General features: G+C 47.4%; 1 protein-coding gene across 2 annotated transcripts in view; it reads right to left on the bottom strand.

The window, feature by feature from the left end:
* SAMD4A (sterile alpha motif domain containing 4A) overlaps nt 1-22936 on the bottom strand; it is a 137956-nt gene that overhangs the window by 43397 nt on the left and 71623 nt on the right. For both annotated transcript variants that reach the window (XM_081911400.1, XM_081911399.1), the window contains exon 3: nt 16876-17397. In XM_081911400.1, coding sequence (XP_081767526.1) covers nt 16876-17397 — 522 coding nt within the window. The remainder of the gene's footprint in view (nt 1-16875; nt 17398-22936) is intronic.

Raw genomic sequence — 22936 nt, 5'->3', positions numbered from 1 at the left:
CCAGGAGATTCTTTGGAAGCTTATTTTTATGATGTATGTTGGATATGTGATTGTAAAACCTTAATTTGAAAAACTAAATAAATAAATAAAAAAAGAGAAGGTATTGTTCATCGGGGGGGGGGGATTAAAATGCCACGGGAAATGCGGTGCGAAGTTGGGAAAGGACAAAGTTATTATGTACTGAAGGTCCAATTTTTTAATAAATTATTTTAAAAAACAAAACAAAACATAAAAGGATTACACCCATATTTGCCTGTGGCTTTTGCATGGCTTGCTTGTGCCCCCCCCCAAAAAAAAGGGAACGCAGTGCTTGGTCTACTGACTTTGGAGTAAGCCCCATTAAGTGGCACAAATATAAATTTTATGAAATAAAATAAATGGGATAAATAAATGAAAAGGCTGCTGGTCAGACCTCACCTGGAGTACTGTGTCCAGTTCTGGGCACCACAGTTCAAGAAGGACATTGACAAACTGGAACGTGTCCAGAGGAGGGCAAGCAAAATGGTCAAAGGCCTGGAAACGATGCCTTATGAGGAACGGCTAAGGGAGCTGGGCATGTTTAGCCTGGAGAAGAGGAGGTTAAGGGGCGATATGATAGCCATGTTCAAATATATAAAAGGATGTCACATAGAGGAGGGGAAAAGGTTGTTTTCTGCTGCTCCAGAGAAGCGGACACGGAGCAATGGATCCAAACTACAAGAAAGAAGATTCCACCTAAACATTAGGAAGAGCTTCCTGACAGTAAGAGCTGTTCGACAGTGGAATTTGCTGCCAAGGAGTGTGGTGGAGTCTCCTTCTTTGGAGGTCTTTAAGCAGAGGCTTGACAACCATATGTCAGGAGTGCTCTGATGGTGTTTCCTGCTTGGCAGGGGGTTGGACTCGATGGCCCTGGTGGTCTCTTCCAACTCTATGATTCTATGATTCTATGATTCTAACCAGAAGTTAGGTACACCCCCGATCTAGTGCAGATTGCAGGCACTGCTGTAAGGAATGAAACTTAATAAAGAAACCCAGTAGCCGTTTACTCCAGTGAAGTAGCTTTAAGGTACCCTTAGTGGTTTGACTTATTGCTCAGGGCTGCTGATAGGATTTCCCGGGTCTGATCATTTATCATTATTTTATTTTTAGGAAAAATAGGTTCAACGTTCTTGCGGAGATGCCAGCAATGCCATTCCCAAAGAGAGAAACTATTAATCCAGCAGTTCTCAACCTGTGGGTCCCCAGATGTTGCTGGACTACCACTCCCATCATCCCTGAGCTCTGGCCTTGCTAGCTAGGGGTGATGGGAGTTGTAGTCCAAGAACACCTGGGGACCCACAGGTTGAGAACTGCTGTATCAATCCTGTTTTGGAAGTCACATGAAGACATCAGTCAGTGCTTTAATTGTAGACCATGGGTTGGCAAACTAAGGCCCGGGGGCTGGATCTGTTCCAATTGCCTTCTCAATCTGGCCCTCGGATGGTCTGGGAATCAGCGTGTTTTTACATGAGTAGAATTATTATTATTATTATTATTATTATTATTATTATTATTATTATTATTATTATTTATACCCCGCCCATCTGGCTGGGTTTCCCCAGCCACTCTGGGCGGCTTCCAACAAAACACTAAAATACAATAACCTATTAAACATTAAAAGCTTCCCTAAACAGGGCTGCCTTCAGATGTCTTCTAAAAGTTTGGTAGTTATTTTTCTCTTTGACATCTGGTGGGAGGGTGTTCCACAGGGAGGGCACCACCACCGAGAAGGCCCTCTGCCTGGTTCCCTGTAACTTGGCTTCTCGCAGCGAGGGAACTGCCAGAAGGCCCTTGGAGCTGGACTTCAGTGGCTGGGCAGAACGATGGGGGTGGAGATGCTCCTTCAGGTATACTGGACCAAGGCCGTTTAGGGCTTTAATGGTCAGCACCAACACTTTGAATTGTGCTCGGAAACGTACTGGGAGCTAGTGTAGGTCTTTCAAGACCGGTGTTATATGGTCTCAGCAGCCACTCCCAGTCACCAGTCTAGCTGCCGCATTCTGGATTAGTTGTAGTTTCCGGGTCACCTTCAAAGGTAGCCCCACATAGAGCGCATTGCAGTAGTCCAAGCGAGAGATAACTAGAGCATGCACCACTCTGGCGAGACAGTCTGTGGGCAGGTAGGGTCTCAGCCTGCGTACCAGATGGAGATGATAAACAGCTGCCCTGGAACAGAATTGACCTGTGCCTCCATGGACAGCTATGAGTCCAAAATGACTCCCAGGCTGCACACCTGATTCTTCAGGGGCACAGTTACCCCATTCAGGACCAGGGAGTCCTCCACACCCGCCAGCCTCCTGTCTCCCAGAAACAGTCCTTCTGTCTTGTCAGGATTCAACCTCAATCTGTTAGCTGCCATTCACCTTCCAACCACCTTCAGACACTCACACAGGATCTTCACCGCCTTCACTGGTTCTGTATAACAGTGCCCCCATCTCCCAGCCCCTCTAGACGGTCCAGAAGGATGTTATGGTTGATAGTATCAAAGGCCGCTGAGAGATCCAGCAGAACTAGGAAACAGCTCTCACCTTTGTCCCTAGCCCACCAGAGATCATCAACCAGTGCAATGATGGAAGGGATCCAAATGGTCCGCTTCTTCCAGGCGTGCCTGGAGTTGTTCAGCAACCACTCGCTCAATCACCTTGCCCAAGAATGGAAGTTTTGAGACTGGGCGATAGTTGGCCCTATTGGCAGCATCTAAAGATGGTTTTTTAAGAAGCAGTTTGATAACCGCCTCTTTCAGCAGGTCTGGGAAGGCTCCCTCACAGAGAGAAGCATTCACCACCCCGCGAAACTGGGAAACTGGGGTGTGTGAGTGTGGCAGCCCCTCTGAACACGCCCCACCTTGAAGCGACCAGGCTGACAAATGCCAGCCCACCTCTTGTCTCTTCCCGGCCTGATCTTTAAACCCCTGTTTTGGCTGATACATTATTCCAGCGGAATCAAATATGCAAATTCCAACCTCTCCGAAATATACATGCCAACAGTAGGAAATGTATGAATGTGTGTGTATCTGGGGGGTGGGGGAGCGGTTCCTCAGTTAAAATTATCATTCTGCAGCTGTGTACTCTAAAAAGGAAAAACAAATAAAACCAAAAGGACAATATTGCTTTTGAACTGAGTAATTGGGGAGGAAACGCCGGTTGCCAAGAAAACACAGCAGGCAATTTTAGAAACCGACGTTTTAATACGCAACGGGTTTCATGCATGGATTTGCTGCGATGCCGCCAGTTACAGTGGAGGTACAGCAGTGGTTTCACAAAACACAGGTTGTCCCACAAACTGTGACTTGTGTTTTCCAGATGCTCTTGCCTTTGTAGCCTGGCGAGCATCTGCGTTGGGGTGGCCAAACAAACCATAGTTTTAAGGAAGGCAGCTAGGTTCCCACAGAACGCCAAGCCATAGTTGAAACTGTGATAGGAATTTTATGGCCTTAGATATATGGTAATGTTCATAAGTGTACCAACCAAGCACATACATAGATCAGCACAGGAAGGCCAACCTGGAGCCATTTTGATTCCTAAACTGACCAAATGTTTTCTCTGCAAGGTCAAAGTGGGAAACCTCTCCATTGTCTCTTTCCTCACAAATCCTGTCTTAAGGAAGCATTTAAGATATGGATAGGGTGTGAGCCTGTGACCTAGCCCAGGAAGTAAGTATTTATTACTACAAAAGAATTGCCGGGCTCCCCAGGCAATCCAATCAAGTAACCTGCCAGACAGGAGATAAACAACAACAGGAGAAAAACAATATTCAAATTTCTGTTTTAGACCACCTTTTCTGTGATGTAGGTGTGATTTATCTGGGGGTGGTCTTAGGTTACATCCCTTCTGTGATGTATCTATGATGTTTCTGGGGGTGGTCTTCATCTACAGGGTAGCAATTTCAAAAGTCTTTATAAGCCCTTGCACAGCATTTTTGTGGGTCCTCCTCCTTTCCTGCGTGTGAGGGGAGCACCCTGCTGCAACGGATCAATAAAGATCAAGCTTACTAGCTGCTTTGCTTCTCAATATTCTCTGGTTGGCCACTGTTATCTTCTCCTACCAATAGGGAACCTATGTAAGGACTCTATATGGGCTCTTGGATACCCCATACGGGAAAAGGGCAGATTTTTGTTTACAACAACAAAAAACAAGGTTTGTAAGCAAGCAACATACCGTAGGTTCACACATAACACTAAGCCATGCTTTAATAAACCATGGTTTGTCGATATGTACAAACCAGGCAGTGAGAATCCGCTTCCAGATTTGGATTGCTGAGTACCTGTGGCCTGATTCTGGTCCATGCTGCTGTCTAGGTATCTGAAAAAAATCTTCAAAAGGCTGCAGTATTTTGGGATGGGGCTTCTGGCCTTGCCATTCATTCCCCTGTAATCTGAAGCCACCCTCGCAGGTGGAGAAGGCACGCTGAAATCAGCGCTAATTTCTGGAGAGATCTTACTGAAATCTTGCCGAAATCTTGTGAAATCTCACCGGACCCTGTGGTGAAGCGATGCGCGCCATCCCTGCATATATGACTACGACCCATTGCCTACCAAGACTTATCTCCCCTAACCATCACATCATTCCCCAATGGGAAATTGGTTAGTAGTTTATTGCAGAAAATATAGTTAACTCTTCAGGAGTAATTGGCTTACTGTAGCTGGAGCTGTTGTGAGAACCAGACCACTTTCAGCAGTTGTATAGAACCGTTGCTCTGGGTGCAGAAAGCTGAGGTTTCTGTGGGGAAATTTGGACCATTTGCCAGAAATCCCAGGTCATCTGCAATTTTTATTTTATTTTTTAAAATAATAGCTCAGCCTTTGTCAAACCTCCAGCATTCCCACCTACAATGGGTTTCCCAATTGTGGGGTAGCCTAAAAAAAATATGATTCTCAACAGGAACTTGGTGTGCATATTAGTGTTGCAAGAAATAAATCTGGGTGGTTGTTGTTAGATTTTATATACCGCCCTATACCCGCAGGTCTTAAAGATCACAGCAGAACCTAGTGATGAAGTTTAACCAATTTGGAAATGTTTTTACTTCCATGGCTTACTCCTGCAAAACAAGAGCGTTGTAGTTTTGAGACGGCGGTAAGAATATTGCATGCTAGAGCTGCCTTTTAGATGTTTTGGACTACTGGCAGACGAAGGTGATAGACTATATGGGACTGGCAGAAATGACTGGCAGAATCCGAGAACAGGGAGAAGAGTCAGCGGAAGAAGACTGGAATAAATTCAAAGACTATCTACAGAAATACTGTAAAATTAATGAATGTTAGAATGATGTCGGATAGAAATTAAGCGGTTTCCAGCTGTAATGTTTTAAGAGAATATGGGAAAAAAAGGTTTAGAAGCAGGTTAAAACTTATTGATAAGGATTTGCTGAATTAACAATTTGAATTGGAATACAAAAAAGGGAGGTATGAGGAGGTCTGAGAAATAGGTTAATGGAAAATAAGTTATGGAAACTTTGTGTGTTTTTAATTATTTTTATTTTTGTATTTTTGTTATTTTTTATTTTTTATTTTTGATTTTTTTTATTGTATTAATATTGAAAACTTTAATAAATATCTTTTTTTAAAAAAAAAGATGTTTTGGACTACAACTCCCATGAGCAGCAGCCAGCCGGCACCCCTTGCCCCTCACAAAGCTAAAATTCCCAGAGTTCCCTGGGAAGAAGGATCAGTTGTTAACCCACTCTGGGAACTGTAGCTCCATGAGGGGAACAGGAGTCTGTTAAGAATGCTGAGAGTTGTTAGGAGACACCTATTGCCCCCAGAGAACTACAATTCCCAGAATTCCCAGGGAAGAGGGATTGGCTGTTAATTGAATCCGGGAACTCTAGCTCTGGGAGGGGAATGGAGGATCTCTTCAAAACCCTCAGCGCCTGTAACAAACTACAGTTCCCAGAATCCTTCGGGGGGAAGCCCTGACCGTCAAAATGACGTGATAGTGCTTTAAACGCATGGTGCGAATGTGGCCTTAGTTTCATCACCAAACCTCTCCGTGGCACAAAACAAGAGAATGACGTTTCCGCAAAACGCTCTCCAACTGCTGGCTAGCCGTTGTGTTTGCTTGCGAACGAGCGACTGAAGCATCTGACAGAACTAGGCAAAGGAAAAACAACAGTAGCCCCCTAGCCCAACCCAAATGCTCCCTTCGCTGGGATCCTAACGGCATCGCCGCTGCCAATTTCTGAACTGCTCAGTTACTGCTCCATATGCATACCCAACAGCTCTCTCTCTCTCTCCTTTGGACACGATTTGAGAACAGCAGCTTACAGCATGTGAGGGAAAAGGCTGCTTTCCTGGCAATCTGCTTATCGCACTCCGCAGGAGATAAATGGATATCAGAATGGGGTTGGCAAGGAGGCTTCCTGTGGGACTGGTAAAATCTTAAATGGAAAGGGCAAAACGCGAGGAAACCCAAGAAATTCCTTTTGAAAGCCAGGTGGGCTGGAAGTTGGCAGGCGGGAGCTGAATCTTCAGCTAGGGTAGGAAACAGCAAGCTGATGAGTCTCGTTTTAATTACTCTGATTGCTTTGTCAATGCAATTATTATGTACACAGCTCCGAGAGCTCGCTGATTAAGTGGTTCACAAATGGTTCTAAATTGACAATTTCCAAGGCTGCTCTTCTGCCATTCTTAAAATTACAATGCTGCTCTTACGCCATTCTTGACTTGATCTATTTTCCAAGTGCTACATTATACAGCATCTCAGGGACTGTTTCTCCCCATATGAACCGGCCCAGACCCTGTCTGGGAACATTATCCCAGCTCCGGGAGGTGGCAACACGAGAACAGGCCTTTTCCGCAGTGGCTCCCCACTTGTGGAATGCGCTCCCCAGTGTGGCTTGCCTGGCACCACTGTTACATATCTTTAGGTTCCCGGCAATAACACGCAGGAGCTGAGCATCATTGCACCTCTTCCTATTTGTGATTCCCAGCTCCAGCATTTACTGCCTCCAACAGTAAAGAGGTAGAAAACAGATACAGTCATACCTCGGGTCATAGACGCTTCAGGTTGCGTTTTTTTCAGGTTACGGACCACCGAAACCTGGAAGTACCGGAATGGATTACTTCCGGGTTTCAGCAGTTGTGCATGCGCGGAAGTGCTAATCAGCCCTGAGTGCTCACTAGAAGGACAGATCCTGAAGCTGAGGCTCCAATACTTTGGCCACCTCATGAGAAGAGAAGACTCCCTGGAAAAGACCCTGATGTTGGGAAAGATGGAGGGCGCAAGAAGAAGGGGACGACAGAGGACGAGATGGTTGGATAGTGTCTTCAAAGCTACAAACATGAGTCTGTCCAAACTGCGGGAGGCAGTGGAAGACAGGAGTGCCTGGCGTGCTCTGGTCCAGGGGGTCACGAAGACCCCTGTGCGCATGCACAGAAGTGCCGAATCGCAACCCACGCGGGTTGCGAACATACATCCCGCATGGATCACGTTCCCAACCCGAGCGTCCACTGTACTGCGGCTAGTAGCCTTATCCTGCAAGAACTTACCAAATGTGAGAGACGTATTTATGAAAATCAAGGAATCCAAAGTTACATTTTTGCTCCAGTGCAAACAGGCTTAATGGAGAGGTTCCCTGCTGTTTGCTATTCCTTTTAAACGGGGCTTTCGTAACCAACTCTGCCTTTCAGCCAAGCTCAATCCAGTGAGATGTACAATAAGGAAACAACCTTTTTGCTTGCCTGACCTCTTTAACTTTCCTTTTTATTAATGCCTACTCTGAGCGGCCAGGAGCGGGCAGCTGGACTTGGAAGGCGGATGGGAACCTTCGCTGAGAGAGGGGCGCACTCAGAAGTATCTTTCTGGCCCGAGATTCCTGGGGTGTTCGTTTTAAGTTGAGCATTTTGACAAGATGCCAGCTCTGATTTTACAAGATCCCTGGAGAAGAACCACACCTTCCAGCGAGGAGCTGACCGTTACTACATCTTCACTTGACAAATGAAGATGTAGTAATGATCCCTGGAACAACAAGATATTTTTCGAAGAGAACCATTTATATATGGAACGGAGGAGACTGCGAGAGAGAGAGAATGTGAATATATAATAAACTGGTGGTCTGAAATGTTTTGCGTCCTTCTCTGCTGTGCGGCAGATCACAACAGGAAGAGGCAAAGATTTATGCTGGCTTTATTGCAATTCAGTTTCAAAAATTCTCTCTCTCTCTCTCATCCCACTGCCTCGTGCTGGGCAAAATACTGAAATGATGTATTAATAGCTTCGAAAGAAACTGTGTTCCTGCAGGCAGGGAGAGAGAAGAGGTGGCCTTTGTGAAAGTAGGATGCCACAGTCGAAACATACTAAATATGTCTGGTTCTAAGCTGGAGCACGTCAGGGATGCTTCCTGTGAAAGGCTTTTCTGTGTGCTGCTCTGGGAACAAGTTGGCAAATCCTGCATTTTGCCACCAGGTTTCCACCACTAAGTTAACACTAGAAGTCAGGGGAACCCAGTGAAGTTGAATGTTGGAGATTCAGGCCAGATCTATACACGTAAAAGTACATATTCACCAGCCTAAGGTAAAGGACCCCTGACAGTTAAGTCCAGTCGCAGATGACTCTGGGGCTGCGGCGCTCATCTTACTTTACAGGCCGAGGGAGACGGCATTTGTCCACAGACAGCTTCCGGGTCATGTGGCCAGCATGGCTAAGCTGCATCTGGCGCAACAGAACATCAACACCACAGCAGCGTGTGGAAACGCTGTTTACCTTCCCGCCGGAGCGGTACCTATTTATCTACTTGCACTGGTGTGCTTTCAAACTGCTAGGTGGGCTGGAGCTGGGACTGAACAATGGGAGCTCACCCCATCGTGGGGATTCGAACCGCCGACCTTCTGATCGGCAAGCCCAAGAGGCTCAGTGGTTTCAACCACAGCGCCACCCGCATCCCCGGCCACCAACCTAGGTGGCTTCAAAGGAGAACGAGACACGTCCATAGAGGAGATGGCTATCAATGTCTACTAGCTATGCTGACTAACTTCTCCCTTTCCTTGTTGGAGGCAGTCTCTCTCTAAATGTTCCTTTATAACCAGGCCTTTGGCAGATTAAACATTCTATACCTTTTAAATGTGTTTCTATGTGCGTGTGCTTTTATTGTGTATTTTTGGTTCTCATTTTGTATTTTTATGTTGTGAGCCGCCCTGTGATCTTTGGCTCTAGGGCGGTATACAAATTTAATTAATAATACTATTAATAATAATACTGCTCACCTTTTGCAGTGGGTGATGGTGCGGCCGGGCATCCGGGTCCTTGTAGTGAACCGGCTTGGGGGCAGGGGATTGATGCCCCTCCCCACCAACACTGGCTGCATCACCCCTGCCTGGCGAATCTATGCCCACGGGGTGTGTGGACGTGGGTATTTCAAACCACGGCACAGCTGGGGGCTTCCCTCTCTCACCTCCTTGCGAGATAATAATAGTAATACAGTGGTACCTCGGGTTACAGATGCTTCAGGTTACATACGCTTCAGGTTACAGACTCCGCTAATCCAGAAATAGTACCTCAGGTTAAGAACTTTGCTTCAGGATGAGAACAGAAATCGTGTGGCGGTGGCAGTGGGAGGCCCCATTAGCTAAAGTGGTACCTCAGGTTAAGAACGGTTTCAGGTTAAGAACGGACCTCCAGAACGAATTAGGTTCTTCACACGAGGTACCACTGTACTAATGGGCAAAGGTAAGGTAAAGGTAAAGGACCCCTGGACAGCTAAGTCCAGTCAAAGGCAACTATGTGGTTGCGGTGCTCACCTCAATTTCAGGCCGACGGAGCTGGCGTTTGTCTGCAGACAGCAGGGTCATGTGGCCAGCAGGACGAAACTGCTTCTAGTGCACGGGACACTGTGACGGAAACCAGAGTGCACAGAACCGCCATTTACATTCCCGCCACAGCAGTACCTATTTATCTACTTGCACCGGTGTGCTTTCGAACTGCTAGGTTGGCAGGAGCTGGGACAGAGCAACAGGAGCTCACCCCGCCGTGGGGATTTGAATTGCCAATCTTCCGATCGGCAAGCCCAAGAGGCTCGGTGGTTTACTAATACTAATACAGTGGTACTTCAGGTTACATACGCTTCACGTTACAGACGCTTGAGCTTACAGACTCCGCTAACCCAGAAATAGTACCTCGGGTTAAGAACTTTGCTTCAGGATGAGAACAGAAATCATGCTCTGGTGGCGCAGCAGCAGCAGGAGGCCCCATTATCTAAAGTAGTGCTTCAGGTTCAGAACAGTTTCAGGTTAAGAACGGACCTCCAGAACAAATTAAGTTCTTAACCCAAGGTTGTTGTTGTTTAGTCGTTTAGTCATGTCCGACTCTTCGTGACCCCCTGGACCAGAGCACACCAGGCACTCCTGTCTTCCACTGCCTCCCGCAGTTTGGTCAAACTCATGCTGGTAGCTTCGAGAACACTGTCCAACCATCTCGTCCTCTGTCGTCCCCTTCTCCTTGTGCCCTCAATATTTCCCAACATCAGGGTCTTTTCCAGGGAGTCTTCTCTTCTCATGAGGTGGCCAAAGTACTGGAGCCTCAGCTTCACAAGGTAACCCGAGGTACCACTGTATTAATACTAATATAGGCAACTCCTGTTTCAGGTGCGATCGCACACAGGTATGCAGCACCGAACCCAGAAATGACTCGGAAATGTCATAAAGATGTCACTGAAAGGTCACTTAAAGGGCAGAACTGGGTGTTTGCAGGCTTTTTTGATGGGTGTCCGATTTCACACGATTTCAAGGAAGTGCATCAGAACCTGGAACAACACAGCTCCCGTGAAAACAGGGAGTTGCTTGTATGCTTCTGAACACCCTTGAGGGAATCGCAGGCAAGAGGGGAGAGCGCTGCTCCCCTCATTTCCTGCTTGAAACAGACCACATGGCTGTTTGTTTGGCGTCTGCGAGAACAGAGCCCTGGACTAGTTGGGTCTTTGGGTCCGATCCGGCAGAGCTCTTCTGGCGCTCTCCTGGGCGCCGCTTGCACGTTTCCATTACTTGGAAGTAAACAAAAGCTCATGATTCTAAAATTTTGTCTAAAATGTATAAATTGCTGCTTGAATGGCATTTGAAGGACAAGGAGGTTAAGTCGGTTATGATCCACTGGGCCAAAGACTTTGGGTATAATATACAGCTGAGTGATTGAGTAAAATTATGGGAAGAAGGTTTAAAATTTACTACATGCAATGCCCTAAAAGAAAATGTGATGAAAATGATGTATAGATGGTATATTACACCTGTCAAGTTAGTGAAAATGTATAAAGTCAGTAATAAATGTTGGAAATGTAAAGAAAAAGAGGGAACATTCTATCACATGTGGTGGGAATGTAAAAAGGTGAAATGCTTCTGGGAGATGATATATAATGAGATGAAAAAAATGTTGAAATATACATTTATAAAGAAACCAGAAGCATTTTTACTGGGCATTGTTGGGAGTGATATAAACAGAAAGGAATATAAGCTCTTTTTATATGCAATAACAGCAGCAAGAATATTACCGGCCCAAAAATGGAAGCAAGAAGAACTACCGACGATTGAAGAATGGAGGATGAAGTTAATGGACTATGCAGAACTAGATAAACTAACAGGAAGGATTCGAAACCGGCAAGACCAGAAATTCACGGAAGACTGGAGTAAATTTAAAAAGTATTTGTGAAGATCAGACAGCTGTGGCACATTCCTCTGACCCAGGCAGAATTCCAACAGTTTGTAGGTTTGCAAGAAGTTTTGTGAGGAGTATTATTGGAAGTATTGCAAAAATGGACAAGGGGGAGGATGATTTGTTAAGAGATGTAAAGGCAATATAAAGTTAAGAAATGCATAAGAAGTGGTTAAAACGGTGGATCATCAGAGGTGTTGATGGAAGTCTAAAAAGATTGTATAAGTGATAAGTTTTGCGGTACATTTTTTAATTTATATGTTAAAATCAACTGCATTCTTTCCGCAGCTTCCCTTTCCTCCTTTCCTCCTTTTATCTTTTTCTTTTATTTTTTTAACAAAGTAATAAAGGTAAAGGTAAAGGGACCCCTGACCCTTAGGTCCAGTCGTGACCGACTCTGGGGTTGCAGCACTCATCTCGCTTTATTGGCCGAGGCAGCCAGCGTACAGCTTCCGGGTCATGTGGCCAGCATGACTAAGCCGCTTCTGGCGAAACAGAGCAGTGCATGGAAACACTGTTTCCCTTCTTGCCAGAGTGGTACCTATTTATCTACTTGCACTTTGACGTGCTTTCGAACTGCTAGGTTGGCAGGAGCTGGGATTGAGCAGCAGGAGCTCACTCTGTCACAGGGATTCAAACAGCCAACCTTCTGATCAGCAAGTCCTAGGCTCTGTGGTTTAACCCACAGCGCCACCTGCGTCCATATATATATATATATATATATATATATATATATATATATATATGTGTGTGTGTGTGTGTGTGTGTAAACAAAAGCTCAGTAAGAACCAGCAAAGGAGCCTTGCCTTATGCAGGCCCTCCCCAAGAGCCGAGCGTGCAGAAAAACTCCCTTTTCCAGAGCGGCTTCCTTAAGCGCACGCTTCGTGCCACAAAACCCTGCTCTGAAAGGGGGAGACTCTGCAAACCCCTCGGTGGAACTGAGAGCTGCGTGTTGGCCCGAGTGAACCGGGCCAGGAGCAGAACGCCCTCATTGTACGGAGCCAGGAAGTGCCTTGGGGCTGGGATAAGGGCTGTTTGTGCAGGGGAGGCAGCCTGGAGAGAACACGGAGTGAAAGAGGAAAGACTCACACAGCAGGCTCCTTCGGTGGGAAAGGCTGGCCCGTGCCAGGAGAGAGGCAAAACAGAAGGACGTTTGTGCAGAGGGGGGGCGGGAGGCAGACTCAGATGGGGCAGGGGGCAGCCGAAAGGAACCCGGATGACAACGACGAACTTTATGACCTGCCCTTTGCCAGCAGGTCCCAGGGCGGACTGAGAACGTTTGAATTTCAGAACGAAAAAACTGACCAGAACATCTTTAAACAGCCATGGCTTCCCCCAGAGAATCCAGTTTGCAAAGGGCACTAAGAGTTGTAAAACTCCTGAGAGTTTTAGGTTGCTAATATTGTAAGAATCTGTAAATATATAATATGAAATCAATAAAAATAATTGCAAAAAAATGGATAGGCCAGTTTGAAACAAAAAAAAAGTTGTTGATATTATTATTATTATTATTTTGAATTTATATATCACCCTATACCCAGAGGTCTCAGGGTGGTTCACAGAAAAGAATATATAAAATAAAAACAATAACAATAACACTCCCCACAAAAGGAGCCACATTTTAAAAGGGCATAGGATGTTGATCAGGTCAAGCAAAGGGCTGGTTAAAAAGGAATGTTTTTGCCTGGTGCCTAAAGGTGTATAATGAAGGCACCTGGGGAACTTCCCTGGAGAGAGCATCCCACAGATGGGGAGCCACTGCAGAGAAGGCCCCGTTCTCGTGTCGCCACCCTCCAGACCTCTCGAGGAGGGGGCACACGAAGAAAGCCTCAGAAGATGATCTCAGGGTCCGGGTAGGTTTATATGGAAAGAGGTGGTCCTTGAGGGATTGGGGTCCTGAGCCGTTTAAGGCTTTATAGGTCAAAATCAGCACTTGGAATTGGGCCCAGAAACTAATTGATAGCCAGTGCAGTTGGACCAGGATCGGTGCAATATGCTCAAACCATCTTGCTCCGGTGAGCAACCTGGCCTCTGAATTCTGTACTGCCTGAAGTTTCCAAACCGTTTTCAGAGGCAGCCCTACGTATAACAGTTGTTAGAGATGCATTTCCGTCAGAGTGATCCGACAGACAGTGCCTCTCCCCAGGGATTCTGGGAACTGTAGCTGCATGAGGGGTGCAGATGGCACCCTAGAGTTCCCACAACACCTCCCTTCGCCCTGACAGATCCACCTGGCAGAAAACACACCTGACTTTCCAAGCCCCTCCACTGCACTTCTCCTGAAGTTGGCCAAGATAAGGACAGGTTTTTTTTTCTAATTCGTGTGCCCTTTTAATTTCAGTCATCTGTGGAACAGCTTGGGTGCGGTGCCCTAGGATTTTAATTCAAAATAAAAACCCAGAAGGGGATTCGAACCCTGGTCCGACTTGGGAATTTGGGTCAATGCACTACATGAGCACTTCGAACCCATTCCTGCTTCAAAGGTACTCTTAAAGAGCCCCTTCAAAAAGATAATGGCACCCGCCCTCAATCGCTACCCCAGGCCAGATATGGAGGCAGGTTGCTTTGGGGGGGGGAGAGAAAGTCCAGATTGGAAAATAGCTTTAGGTAGTTTTCAGGTCACCTCAGCCCAAAGCACCATCTCAACTTCCTACTCGGTTTAATTGCCATCAAGGAAAAGACACTAAGGCAAAGAAGAGGCAAGGGAGTGTTGAAAGGAAGCAGCTGATTGCCAAGCGATCGGGAGGGAGATAAGGGATGCTATCAATAAAGGAGGCTGCCTGGGAGGGGGGAGGTAAAAGCCCATGGATCCTCAGGATTTTTACATTGGGTCACCCCAAATTCACCATCAGATCACATAGCATGTCCATGGCTACAGCCTGCACCAAAAAAATCATGCAATATATAACAATATACAAAATGGAAGAAAATAATGCGATAAAATTATATGTGATATAAAAAGAACCAGAAGAAGGAAGGAGGGAAGTCAGCTCTGAAGAGCAAGTATAAATGTTAAATGTAATACAATATGTGTATGTGGAGTATCTAATTGAAAAACGAATAAAGATTACTACGATTCTATGAAATTTATTCATTCGTTGTAAAGTTGCGAGAAAGGAGGTTCAAACTAAACAGCAGGAAGAACTTTCTGACGGTAAGAGGTGCTCAACAGAGGAAAGGTCCCCCTTGGGAGGTTGTGGACTCTCCTTCCTTGGGGGTTTTTAAGAAGAGGTTTGATGGACATCTGTCATGGATGCTTTGGCTGAGATTCCTGCATGGCAGGGGGTTGGACTAGATGACTCTCAGGGTCCCTTCTAACTTTACAACTCTACGATTCTATGATTATGCCATGCAAACCATAAAACAAAAAGCCACTGGATTGGAAATATACACTGCAATGAACTGGTGAAGTTACAATATTCCTTTGTTTTGTTGCAGTCGCCAGACATGGCGACTCCTCTGGAAGCAGCACAAACAGTGCCAATTTAAATCAGGAGTGGGGCAGCTGTGGGTCTCTGATTGTTGTCCAATACCAGCTCCCACGCCTAACCATTGGGTAGGTAAAAGAGCCCCGAAGGGTTAATAATAATAATGATAAATTTTATTCATATCCCGCCCTCCCCAGCCGAAGCCGGGCTCAGGGCGGCTAACAACAATCAAATAATCAAACAATCAAATAATCCAACATTTTAAAAACATTTCATTATAAAAATTAATTAAAATCAAATTGATGGCAACCGTTAAGCAAAATTCTGTGCAGGTTGCCAGAGGAGGGGGTCAGGCTGCGCCCTAACCAAAGGCCTGGTGGAACAACTCTGTCTTGCAGGCCCTGCGGAAAGATATCCAGTCAAAGGCGACTATGAAGTTATGGCGCTCATCTCGCTTTTCAGGCCAAGGGAGCCGGCGTTTGTACGCAGACAACTTTCCGGGTCATGTGGCCAGCAGGACTACACCGCTTCTGGTGCAACAGAACACAGTGACAGAAGCCAGAGCGCATGGAAAGGCCGTTTACCTTCCCGTCACAGTGGTACCTATTTATCTACTTGCACTGGTGTGCTTTCGAACTGCTAGGTTGGCAGGAGCTGGGACTGAGCAACGGGAGCTCACCCTGTCGCGGGGATTCGAAGCACCGACCATCTGATCGGCAAGAAGCATAGCTGTCAACTTTTCCCTTTTCTTGTGTGGAATCCTATTTGGAATAAGGGAATGTCCCTTAAAAAAAGGGAAACATTGACAGCTATGGCAAGAAGCACTCTGAACACTCTAAAGTGTTATAGGTAAAGGTAAAGGGAACCCTGACCGTTAGGTCCAGTTAAAGGCAACTATGGGGTTGCGGCACTCATCTTGCTTTCAGGAGAGGCAGCCGGCGTTTGTCCACAGACAGCTTTCTGGGTCATGTGGCCAGCAGGACTAAACCACTTCTGGCGCAATGGGACACTCTGATGAGTGCCAGAATGCATGCGAAACGCTGTTTACCTTCCCGCTGCAGCAGTACCTATTTATCTACTTGCGCTGGTGTGCTTTCAAACTGCTAGGTTGGCAAGAGCTGGGCCAGAGCAACGGGGGATTTGAACTGTCAACCTTCTGATCAGCAAGCCCCAGAAGCTCAGTGGTTTAGACCACAGCACCGCCCACGTCCCCACTGAAATGAACGAGCACCCTGGAGTCCTCAGACAACTCTCACTAGGCTTCTCCAGGAGAAGTTGCTGCTGCATTTAGATCTTTGCAGCAACTTGGTGCAACACAGGAGACCTACACAATTCCACTCCCTCCTTCCTCGCTTGGAACCCTAATGGATGTTTGTTACCATGGCTGTTGCCACGTTATGAAAACCTTCGAATAACAATATTTATTTAAGAATAGGAAGTGGGACGGGACATGCAAACCTGCCAGAAGGGCCACAGCAGGGATCATTCAGCTTGTAACTTAAAGGGTTAATACAACGCTAGGTAAGCCCACTTAGCCAAGGAATGGTGGTGGAGGGGTTGCTTAGCAACCAGGGATGCTTGACAGAGTGCTCTGATTGGCTGCGTAGCTGTGACATTCCCCCGGCTGCCTAACTGAACCTGACCCTGTTCTCCACCAGCCCAGACCCTAATTTAGGCACGGCTTCTTTCCCCTCGAGTTATATGCTGTTTTGTTCAAGTTTGCTCAGTGCGGTGCTACTGGGGGGAAAGGAAAGAGCCCTCCCGCATGCCCCCCAAGACCGCCACCCGCGACTTACTTGTGCCCGTGCCCGTTCCGATCGTGTTGATTGTCGCAGGGACGGAAGAGGAGGAATAGAGAGGAAGGTGGCCGTTCTCGCAGCCCAGGTTCTTATCCTGCCAGCTCGAGGCGTTGACGCAGATGCCGGAGTCCCGCGAACTCTGCCACCCGTTGAGCTTATCGTCCGAGTTCTGTCTTTGGTGATAGTAGTGCGACGGCCCGTAATCGACCGAGTCGGACCGGCCCCTGCCCTGGCTCCCGTAGGTGCCCAGCGATGTGCGGTCCTCCAGGTGGTTCAGCCACATGGCCAGGGCGCTCCTGTCCTCCAGGGACGTGGCAGGATGGATCAGGGCGTAAGACAGGAGCTGCCTGCTCTCCTCTATGTGCTGGTTGTGTTCGATGGAGTGAGCCAGGATTTTGGGAAGGAGCTTCATGTACTCCACTTTCGCCTCAATGTTCCCCGGCTTCAGCAGAGGCAGGTGGGTCAGAAGGAGCGAAATCACCTTGTCCTTTGATTCCTGCTGCCACTGGTTAATGATTCCTGTTGCGCCAGGGAAGGGGGGGGGAGGAAAGGGGCAGGAGAAAGAGAGTTGTGAAATCAGCAAACCGCCCGAGTGAGAAAATAAGGAGATTCAGACACACCGAGGCGGCTTTGCGAGGCCGATCCCCGCAGAACAAGCAGCGACGCAGTCTAGTTCTTTTTCCCTTCTCCCACAAAGCGGAAGAAGAAAAGGGAGTGCAAAACCAAACCAAAGAGGTGACTTGATCTCTCTGCTGGGAGCGTGCAGACTTCTGAGTCACACAGAACGCCGTGCGCTGATTTTCTCAGCCTGTTATTGCAATCAGGAAGATTAAAGAAATTTAATAGATGACATAACATTTTAATAAATAGAATAATAGGTTGGGGGAGGGGGGATTACAGTCATACCTCGGGTTACAGACACTTTGGGTCGTGTGATTTTGGGTTGCACACTGTGCCGAACCCGGAAGTACTGAAACAGGTTACTTCTGGGTTTTGGCGCTCGCGCATGCACAGAAATGCTAAATCGTGCTTTGCACATGCGCTGCGGGTTGCGGACACTGCGGGTTGCGAACACGCTTCCCACACGGATCACATTTGCAACCCAAGCGCCCACTGTATTGGATTGTTTTTGGTTTTTATTATGTATTCTGCTTTTTTATATTGCAGTTTTGTGTTGCGAACCGCCCTGAGGCCGACGGGCATAGGACAGTATACAATATTAATAAATAAAATTAAAATAACGAGTAAAATAAAGAAATCACACCTGTGTCAGCTGCACTGTTGCCCCGGCACAAGATACAGTCAGAAAAGATATGTGAGGGTCACTGATCCACACAGACCTGTACTGATCATTTGTGAGCCAGGGGAAGAAAATAACTACTTACCTGTTACACACCCTGATTATTTTATATTTGGGGGGTTTTATGGTGGATATAACAAATTCAGACTTAACAACTGCTAGGTTGACGGAGCAGGGACCGAGCAACGGGAGCTCACCCCGTCGTGGGGATTCGAACCGCCAACCTTCTGATCAGCAAGTCCTAGGCTCTGTGGTTTAACCCACAGCGCCACCCGCGTCCCCAGAACCATTCATAATTCTCGTTGCCATTCTGGGTTGTCCAGGTTTACACCCACCATCGCTGCCCTTATCCTAACATTGTGCAAATTCCACTTGGAAAGCTGACACAGAACCAAATGTCTCTGCATGGGCCAAATGTCTCTGCATGGGGGTTATGGCAGGTTCACAGATAAAAGTGGGGGCAGAAAGGCAAGGAGCTGCTGCAGAAGGAAGGAAGGAAGGAAGCGGAAAGCCATGTAGGAGAAAAAGAATGGCAAGCATCTTGGTCCAGAGGCACATTTGTGCTTAAATATCCCAATCCCACACAGTCCTATGGCGGTCATGCAACCGCCTCCGACATCACACACATGCCCCAAATACACAGAGCTCTCTCTTCCTGTTTCATGGCCGACAATGCTGCCCCCCCCCCCGGCACAAAACACCGCTGAAAATCCAACTAGCCACATCAGGGTAGCTTCTAATCAGATCTAAAACACACACACACACAGCCTTCAAGACGTCTTTCAGACACTGGTTCCTGAATTTCTTTTGGGGCACTGCTCTCTTGGTTCCATAAACTCACGCCAGTGCCCCCCCCCACAAAAAGCATTATTCATAAACAGCTGTTTGCATGGCCCACCCAGTAAGATATTAGCACAATTAACAGCAATGGTGCGTTTATTCAAAATCCAATTACCATATTTTTCTCTCTATAAGACGCACTTTCCCCCTCCTAAAAAGTATGGGGAAATGTGTGTGTGCGTCTTATGGAGCGAATGCAGGCTGCGCAGCTATCCCAGAAGCCAGAACAGCAAGAGGGATCAGTGCGCAGCTTCTGGCTTCTGTCCCTTACTCCTGCAAAAGCCCCCAGGAGCATGTGTGCGGCGCTTGGGGGCTTTTCCCCGAGGAGGGAGAAGAGCAGCCCGTCAGTGACGGGAGCGCTGAGCAGAGCCTGGGATGCATACAGGCTCTGCTCAGCGCTCCCTTTAAAGAATACATTTTTTTCTTGCATTCCCTCTCTAAAAAAATAGGTGTGTCTTATGGAGCGAAAAATACGGTAATATTAATATTAATATTAATTAATATTAAGTAGTTTAATTAATTCAACAAAACTGATGAACTTGATGATCCAGTGATACCAGCTATTCAAGGTCTAATAGTCCTTTGCACCTCTTCCTGGAGCCTCCTTCCTCTTAGCACCCCCCAGGGGATCCCACTGCCCCCCAGGGGGTAGTACTGGTCACTTTGAGAAACACTGCTTTAGGACTTCTTAGATTTTTTATACCTGAGCACGGTGCTTTCTAGATTGAAACTGGAGGCACACTTCAAAATGCAATGTTTCCTGCATCCTCATCTCGAAGCAGCTGCGAGAGACTTTGGGGGTGCCAGCGCCTACCTTGGTCTCAGTACAGGGTGAGATCACTGGAGGCTGTGCTGCCTTTATGATATACAGTTGTATTTACATTTATACATACAAGGAGATGCGGGTGGCACTGTGGGTTAAACCACAGAGCCTAGGGTTGCCGATCAGAAGGTCAGCGGTTCAAATCCCCGCGACAGGGTGAGCTCCCGTTGCTCAGTCCCTGCTCCTGCCCACCTAGCAGTTCGAAAGCACGTCAAAGTGCAAGTAGATAAATAGGTACCAGTCCGGCAGGAAGGTAAACGACATTTCCGTGTGCTGCTCTGGTTCGCCAGAAGCGGCTTAGCCTTGCTGGCCACATGACCCAGAAGCTGGCTCCCTCGGCCAGTAAAGCGAGATGAGCGCCGCAACCCCAGAGTCGGTAACAACTGGACCTAATGGTCAGGGGTCCCTTTACCTTTATATATACATACAAGCTGAGCATGAGATGTAGGGACTCACAGCATCGACAGCCTTTGTGTCATAACTTGGGACTCAGTGCCGACAGCAAGTCCAGCTCCAGGTGAGACTAGTCCAGACTGCCCTCTGGCCTATGCTTCTGCTACCCCCCAGTTTCCAAAACTTGGGTCTCCAGCTATTGTTGGACTACAACTCCCATCATCCCTAGCTAGCAGGACCAGTTGCCAGAGATGATGTAGTCCAACAACAGCTGGTGACCCAAGTTTGAGAAACCTAGTGCTATCCCTAGAACAGCGGTGGCGAACCTATGGCATGCATGCCAGAGGGGGCAATCAGAGCCATCTCTGTGGACACACGCGCCGTCACCCCAGCAGGGCCATAGCTAGGGGGTGAAACTGGTGCTCCAGGAGGCTCCTGGCCGCTTGCAGCATAGTCCCAGCACTGCTAGGGCACCATTTTCTATAACAATAATAATAATAATTTATTACTTATACACCGCCCATCTGGCTGGGTCCCCCCAGCCTCTCTGGGCGACTTCCAACAAAACACTAAAATACAACAACCTATTAAACATTAAAAGCTTCCCTAAACGGGGCTGCCTTTAGATGTTTTCTAAAAATTTGGTAGTTATTTTTCTCTTTGACATCTGATGGGAGGGAGTTCCACAGGGCGGGCACCACCACCGAGAAGGCCCTTTGCCTGGTTCCCTGTAACCTGGCTTCTCGCAGGGAGGGAACCGCCAGAAGGCCCTCGGCGCTGGACCTCAGTGTCTGGGAGAACGATTGGGGTGGAGATGCTCCTTCAGGTATACTGGACCAAGGCCATTTAGGGGGTGGGGGGAGGAGGAGAGGAGGGCTCACACCAGGAAACTGCCGCTCCGTCCAAAGCCTGCACCACCGCTACTCAAGTCACTGATCAAGCCCTTCTGCCACTTCAACCAAACCTGACGGCTGCCTCTGGGCTGGCTCCACCTCCCCGCTGTCAAGCTCGTTTGTGCCCAACCCGCCTTCCTGCTCTGCTCTTGGGCGCATTTAGACGCGGGTGGCGCTGTGGTCTAAACCACTGAGCCTAGGGCTTGCCGATCAGAAGGTCGGCGGTTCAAATCCCCACGATGGGGTGAGCTCCCGTTGCTCGGTCCCAGCTCCTGTCAACCTAGCAGTTCGAAAGCACGTCAAAGTGCAAGTAGATAAATAGGTACCACTCCAGTGGGAAGGTAAACAGCATTTCTATGTGCTGCTCTGGTTTGCCAGAAACGGCTTAGTCATGCTGGCCACATGACCCAGAAGCTGTGCGCCGGCTCCCTCGGCCAATAAAGCAAGAACAGCACCGCCACCCCAGAGTCGGCCACGACTGGACCTAATAGTCAGGGGTCCCTTTACCTTTACCTAACCCTGGCTGAGCAGGCGTGGACTTTTGATGTGCCAGAGCCTCCTGCCAGTCTGTTGTTCCTACTCGGGAGTAAGCCGCCTTGAGTTCAGCAAGGCTAGACAAATTATCAGCGTGCGCACAACAGCAAAAATCACATGAATTGTTCAAAAGCATGCCAAATGCAAGCTTTTGCCTTTCAATAAAAAGTTGTTTGCATCGTTGAAAGCTCTGTTATTGTGTTTTTCTTTTAAGGCAGAAGATCTTAATGGACGAGTTGTTTTTTCTAAGCTAAAACCTCAATATTCAGTTTAAATTGCTGCGTTGGCACTCTGCAATAAATAAGTGGGTTTTGGGTTGCAGTTTGGGCACTTGGCCTCTAAAAGGTTTGCCATCACTGCCCTAGGATGAGTGGCATCCAGCCAGCTATGGGAGAGGGAGGCTTTCCACCTCCTTCTGAAGGCACTACAGTGGTACCTCGGGTTACATACGCTTCAGGTTACATACGCTTCAGGTTACACACTCCACTAACCCAGAAATAGTGCTTCAGGTTAAGAACTTTGCTTCAGGATAAGAACAGAAATCACGCTCCGGCAGCGCGGCAGCAGCAGAAGGCCCCATTAGCTAAAGTGGTGCTTCAGGTTAAGAACAGTTTCACGTTAAGAATGGACCTCCGGAACGAATTAAGTACTTAACCTGAGGTACCACTGTATTATTGAGTTGTTTCTAAGGCAACACGTCTGTACTTGACCAACCCTTTAAACGTGTAAAAAGGATGCTTAACAGGTTTGTCTAGGGCATCAAACTTTTTCAGCAGGGGGCTGGTCTACCGTCCCTCAGACCTTGTGGGGGGCCAGACTATATTTTTTTTGGGGGGGGGGGGAAATGAACAAATTCCTATGCCCCACAAATAACCCAGAGATGCATTTTAAATAAAAGCACACATTCTACTCATGTAAAAACATGCTGATTCCCGGACCGTCTGCGGCACGGATTGAGAAGGCGATTGGGCCGCATCCAGCCCCCGGGCCTTAGTTTGCCTACCCATGGTCTAGCGGCATTAAAGAAATTGCATTGACCACTCCAGAAGTTCCTTCAACTGCTGTCTCCCAATGTATAGATATAAAATGACAGGCTTGGATATCACCCAAAGGCATCAACCACACCAAGCCCGTTACAATAATATATTCACTCATTTCCCAACAGCTCCTTTCTCTCATTTTGTCCAGTTAAGTCAAGGCTGAGGGATGGATCTTACCTTTCAGGCCAATGGCAGCACTTCTGAAATTCCTCTCCACCAATCAGCTGCACCTCAG

This window comes from Podarcis melisellensis (genome assembly GCF_964234715.1).
Source record: "Podarcis melisellensis genome assembly, chromosome: 1".
In the NCBI taxonomy this organism is placed as follows: Eukaryota; Metazoa; Chordata; class Lepidosauria; order Squamata; family Lacertidae; genus Podarcis; species Podarcis melisellensis.
Note: the sequence above shows the minus strand (reverse complement) of the source record. Positions and strands in the feature narration are given on the sequence as shown.